The sequence below is a fragment of the Zeus faber genome (assembly GCF_960531495.2).
Source record: "Zeus faber genome assembly, chromosome: 2".
NCBI classification, from domain to species: domain Eukaryota; kingdom Metazoa; phylum Chordata; class Actinopteri; order Zeiformes; family Zeidae; genus Zeus; species Zeus faber.
This window is the reverse complement of record NC_137189.1, coordinates 6,607,520-6,613,960: the sequence shown is the minus strand read 5'-3', so window position 1 is coordinate 6,613,960 and position 6,441 is coordinate 6,607,520. Positions and strand designations below refer to the sequence as shown.

The following is a 6,441-nucleotide window of genomic DNA, read 5'->3' as shown; positions in this document are numbered from 1 at the left end:
GAGCCCCCATCCTGTATGTTTTGATAGGTCTGCCCAGGGAAATGAGCGATCCTGGAGAGCTGTCCTGTCAAAGACACTGAAAAAAGGCAGACGATTCAAATATGGATTATGATTCTAGAGAGTTCTGCAACCATTTTGTTCATCTTGGCAACCAACCAGAATATGCACGGTTGGCAAAGTGGTGACCACTCTGATATTTTTTGTTATTTATTCTTTTTCTTTTTCTTTAAGTTAGTCCACAAACTGTGGAAACAATCTTCCACTCAGAACAACACACAGCTCGCGTCCCGTAAAAGAGAAGGGGAGGAGTGGGAGTGGGAGTGGAAGGGACGGCAGGCGGCAACAACCACAGAAAGAAATTCAATTAAAACGGACAGCGGGACGCTTCCAAAACACCAAACCCTCCTCCTCCTCCTCCTCCTCCAAGACTTCCTGACCACCTCCCCAAGCATCCAAACCATGGGGTGTTGACTCTCGACAGGCATCCGAAAGAATCTCTCTCTCTCTCTCTCTCTCTCTCTCTCTCTCTCTCTCTCTCTCTCTCTGCACTTGAGCGGCAATCCTGGAGCTTGTCCGCTAAATACCCAGGGGAGCCACTGGCATTTTGACAGCCACAAGTAAAGCCACTTTTTTTTTTCTTTTTTTTTTTTTCCAGAATCCCACAGCGTGGTCAGATCTCTGCCTGGATCTGACCTCTAAAAAACACTCTGGTCACTCTGGTTGGATTCAAAAAAAAAAAAAAAAGAACACTATGTACTTATGGGTCTAGTGAGGACGGTGTTTTTTTTTTTTGGGGGGGGGGGGGGGGGGGGACTGAGGTGGATGTGGGAAACTGGAACCAACATACAGTTTATAAAATGAGAAATCATAATAAATTAACTTCATTTAATGTGGGTTTTTTGTTTGTTTGTTTGTTTGTTTGTTTGTTTTGAAAATGGATTTGCTGCCTTTCCTCTACTCAAAAACAATTCCGTTAGAGGTTTATCGTACATTCATCTTTCTGCTTCGCTGTTTAATTCGTAAGTTTTTGTATAGGATAGCATTTCTGGTATTTTTCATTTTCTTTCTGTTATCTTATCGGTTATATCTGTTGTTTATCATCAGGTTTAGTGTATATTGGATAAAGTCTATTTTTAGGTTTATTGTATAGTTTGCTAATTTTCCCTATATATTGCCTTTTTATTTCTCTGATTTCTATTGTATGGCCTTATTACTATTTTGTCTTATTGTTGATATGTTGATGTGAGCTGCTGGGACAATTTCACCTTTCTGAGTGAATAAAGTATCTATATATCTGTATATCTATCTATCCATCCATCCAAATATCTATCTATCCATCTATCTACAGCCATTTGTAAGTGTTAATAAAAGTGACTTTCTGGGTAGCTGATCTGGTACCTGCATCCATCACAAGGGAAAAAAATAAAGGAAAACTTGGTTGCAAAAAAAGTGACTTTCTGAAAAAATAGAATTCACTGTTCATTGTTGAAAAGTGAAAAACAAAAAGGCCTAATGGCCTAAATCACACACTTTTTCTGTGCGTGTCATTGTCTCTATCCATCAGCAATGATGAACGCAGTGTCGAGGGCACACAATGTCACACAACACATCTACCAGAACGGCTTAGAGAGGGGTTGTCCTGCCACAGACACAATAAGGTCTTACATAACAGCCTGATACCGTCCCAAAATGCATCTGTGCTTGTGCGCGTGCGTGTGCATGTGTGTGTGTGTGTAGATTAAGTCCTCCTCCGTTCTACTGTCATGTTTACCTTCAGGTTTCCACATCTGATGATGTCATTGACGTCCGGCCATGAACAGGTTAAGTGGGAAACCCTTCCATTACTTTTTGGATGAACGCCTATGTGCTGCTGTTTCACTGGTGAACTTTGTAAATGACTGGGACATTTTAAAAACAGGAAGAAGAATTGTTGAACAATGCACAATGCACAATGCACGTGGCTTTTGCTTTCCCTCTTTAAACGAGCAGGAACTGGAATTGACTTGCCCCGCTAAACTGATCATTGGCAGTTTTCAGCCCATGTGCTATAGCTAAACTGTGCAGGCTTATCCTCCCCATGTTCCATTACAGCATTTTCTTTTTTTTTTTTTTTTATCCCTCAGGTTTTTAGGTTTTGGCTTTTCGGATTGTTTTTTTTTTGTTTTTGTTTTTTTTTTAACTGGGACATTGATTTCTGGTCCCATGCACTGCATTGCAAAACGTCCACAGCAGGCCTGAATGCTGCTGCACAGCCAAAGGCAACGATAATCTGTGGACAAGTCCCAAAATCGATTCACATGAGCCCTTCAAAAAACAATCAAGATGGATAAGAAGCCCTTAAAAGCATTTTATTATGCTGCAATACATATTAGCATAATAACGTGGATGCCTGCAAAAACATTCTACATTACTAGTTCTTACAAAGAAAACTTTTGCATGTGTGTGTGGACATCAAGTCATGGTGGAAATCGTTTTGCTGTAATAATCATTGTTCAGCGGTTTTGTATCAGCATGAACTTGAGATATCATACCTTGGCATACAATGTGGTTGTTATAAATGACTGGCGAGAAGATAACAATAAATATTAGAGGACTTGTATTTAAGAAAAGTACAGCTTTAGGCAGACAACCAGACAAAAATTCCAAGTTATTCCTTTTCTCACCCCTGATAATTATCCCAATGGTACAGTATGTTTTCCCATTTCTTGATATGGGAATTAACTTGGAGGTAAATAACAACAGTTGTCGAGGCAACAGCAGCCCAAGACACAAATGGCAGGTGATTCTGAAGAGTGTATTGTCCACAAATAACGCCAGATAATGACAAGTATCTTCTGGATCTATGGGAGCTTTGGGAGATCTACAGGTGTATGGGTCAACTCACCACTGAGTCCATTGGGGATGCTCCTGTGGTGGAGAGGTGCTGACAGGTCATCCATGGACCTCCTCGTGTTGGTGACCGGCTTGCTGCTCTCTGAGGGGGGCTTGTGCATGTGGACGTGGTTGTGGTCGTGGTTGTGGTGGTGGTGGTGGTGGTCCGGGCTCCCAGCACTGCCGGTGCTGGAGGTGCTGCTCCCATCCCCGACGTCCCTGACCGTCCCGGAGCCCCCGTTCAGGTTGCTCAAACTGGACTGGCTGTCTATGGAACTCCGGGAGCCGGCGCCGTTCTTCTCCTCGTCCAGCATGAGGATGATCTCCTTCAGCTCGGAGTTCTCCCGCACCACGGTCTCCTGGTTGGCCTCCAGCTCCTTCAGCTTCATCATGTAGGCGCCCACCTCCTTCCACACGGCGCCGGCGGTGTGGCGGCCGAAGCGCTGCCACTCCCGAGAGAGCTTCTTGCCCTTCTGCCGGTCGTCGTCCAGGAAGCAGCAGAGCTCCCGGAGCTCCTGATTGTCGTCCTGCAGCTTCTGGTTGATCTCCTTCAGGCTGCGAATCTCGTGGAGGTGCAGCTGCAGCCGCCGGTTGATGTCCTTCATCAGGTTGCCGTGCTCCACCATCACGCCCATCTTCTCGGCGTCCACCCGGCGGAGCCTCCGCATCAGGTCCTCCTTGGAGCACCGCAGCAGGTCCTCGTCCGACAGCTTGCCCAGGTCTTCTCTGGGTCCCTCGGATGGATTTTTGGCCATGACTCTGAACCCTCGAGCTGCCCTCAGTTCATTTCACAGAGATGGTCGAATAAATAAGAACGCATGGTCCAAACACCGGAAAAACCTCCCCTCGGATGAACGGCTCTCAGGCGGAGATACCAAACTGGTGCTATGGCAACCGGTGCGCGCCTGCAACGCAACGCAGCGCGATGCAACGCATGGGGTGCGTTTGCAAGAAGAAACGTCCAGAGATCACTTGTCACTCACACCTATCACAGCACGGACGGGTGGCGGCGGATCAGCGGTGTCTGGATCAGGTCATGGTGCCAGAAATGCGTCCTGGAAACGCGACACCATTACGCGCAAGACACGCTCCTCCATCCACGCGCTGCTGAATGAAAGACCTGATAGGCAAAACATGAGAGGGGCTCCTGTGGACATCGCCGAGAGAAAACAAACTACTTTCAAAGCTACTTGAGAACCATCTGAGATGGCTTCTCCAAGCAGGAGAAGGTCTACGGGTAGTGGCCCCTGGTGCCTCAGCTCCGGGGGAAGGTCCTTCGGGGTTGTGGCCGCTGGTTTCTCAGCTCCGGGGGAAGGTCCTTGGCGGTCGTGGCCCCTGGTTCCGCAGCTGAAGATCGGTGCAGCGTCGTTCCTCTTCGTCCGGTGTGGCCTCCACGCCGATCCAGCTCAGAGGATCTGAGCGGGAGGAGGGACCAGCAGGTACGAACCACCCTGAGTCCAGGCTCTGCCCTCTTAAAGGAACAGTGGAGATTTTTGGAGGGATTTTGTTAAAAAAAAACCAAAAAACATACTCATTCTCTTCTCCTGTAATAACAAAATAATAGATGGATAGTGTGTATGTGTGTATATATTTATATATATACACACACACACACACACACACACACAATATATATATACGCACACACACACGTTAATTGATAATATAATAATAATGAAATAATAACACAACCAATAAAATGATTACAAATAAACAATAAACCCCAAAAATAAACAATACGTCTCTGTATCAGCAATTATTATTATTATTATAACAATTATTAAATATGTAGGAAGTTTTGTCTCAGTGTATCTCAAGTTACTCAGATACTGAGTACTCAGATAAGACTAAACTATCATTTCAATGTATCCAGATTAAACAGGGCGCGCAGCGTCACGAAACACATGTTAAAGATATGACTGATGAGCGATGTTTAGTGAGGCTTTGGAAGATTTATTCACCAATACAAGTTACATGATTTATCCAAAAGGTGTCAAACGGTCAATCCCCAAAGGGAAAGCCTCAAACCAACAGGCACCTTTGCAATTTCTATGCAACACTACAGCGCCACCATGTGGTAAACATATTCTCCTGTCGAATGGGAAGCGCAGGCGTATGCCAAGTGTTAAATCAGTGCAGAGATTCTGAATATTATATAAAAACCCATCAGCCACAACATTAACACCACTAATAAACATTAATATTGTGTAGCCCCACAGATGCCCCATCCGATTGAGATCTGAGGAATTTGGAAGCCAAGTCAACACCTTGAACTCTAACATCCAAATGAATCCCAGGACCCAAGGTTTCCCAGAAGAACATTGTCCAGAGCGTCGCACTGCCTCCACCAGATTGCTTTCTTCCCATAGTGCATCCTGGTGCCATCTCTTTCCCAGGTAAACGACGCACACTTTATTCATCATTCACATTCATCAGACTTGGCCAACTTCTTCCACTGATCCATGGTCCAGTTCTGACACTCACGTGCCCATTGTAGGTGGTTTCGGTGCTGGACAGTGGTCAGCATGGACACTGATCGGTCTGCAAGTCAGCAAGCTGCGATGCACTGTGTGTTCTGACACCTTTTTATCATAGCAGCATTAACTTTTTCAGTAATTTGTGCTACAGTAGCTATTTTGTGGGATCGAACCAGACGGACTAGAATTCCCTCCCCACGCACATCAATGAGCCTTGGGCACCCATGACCCTGTCGCCAGTTCACCGGTTGTCCTTGTACAGATTTTGGTAGGTACTAACTAGTGCATACTGGGAACACTCCACAAGACCTGTCGTTTTGGAGAAGCTCTGACCCAGTCGTCTCGCCATCACAATTTGGCCCTTGTCAAAGTGGCTCAGATCCTTACACTTGCCCATTTTTCCTGCTTCCAACACATCAACTTCAAGAACTGACTGTTCACTTGCTGCCTAATATATCCCACTACTTGACAGGTGCCATTGGAACGAGATTTTTAATCTTGTTATTCACTTAACCTGTCGCTGGTTTTCATGTCGTGGCTGATAAGTGTGTGTGTGTGTGTGTGTGTGTATATATATATATATATATATATATATATATATATATATATACTATATACATTATTATATATCTATTTTTCTTTGTGCATATAAAGTTGAGTAAATAGTTGTTAGAAAAACAAACTACACACAAACACGAGGCCTTTTTAATTGTATATCAATATTTTTTAATGATAACTGGTATAATATCCAGGTAAAAAATTACTATAACAGATTGATTTGACAATATAATCAAGGCAGTGACCTATGATATTCCATTTTTATATTATCACTCCGTCAGCTATTGAAGCGATCTCTTCTAAACCACTTGGAGGCCTCAAATGGCTCCAACTCAACATGATTTAGATTAGAGCATTGTCATTGACCATTAATTAGCGAAAGATTCATCAATAAACCATCACTAACTAGCTATAAGCAGAGCAGTCATTGTCTTTGTATCCTGGCCGTCTTTGTGAGTACCCTTTGCACTCAAAGCTGTATTATAAAAAAATAATGTTAGGTAGTTTGAGCAGCTCATCTCATAACCCAGCAATG

At 44.2% G+C, this 6,441-nt stretch overlaps 1 protein-coding gene across 4 annotated transcripts in view; it reads right to left on the bottom strand.

Moving 5' to 3' along the window:
- The window catches only part of ccdc85cb (coiled-coil domain containing 85C, b), a 61,088-nt gene extending 56,848 nt beyond the window's left edge, over positions 1 to 4,240 (bottom strand). For all 4 annotated transcript variants that reach the window (XM_080024584.1, XM_080024585.1, XM_080024586.1 and 1 more), the window contains exon 1: positions 2,885 to 4,240. In XM_080024584.1, coding sequence (XP_079880710.1) covers positions 2,885 to 3,626 — 742 coding nt within the window. In that variant the 5' untranslated portion in view covers positions 3,627 to 4,240. The remainder of the gene's footprint in view (positions 1 to 2,884) is intronic.
- Positions 4,241 to 6,441: the final 2,201 nt, after the last annotated feature.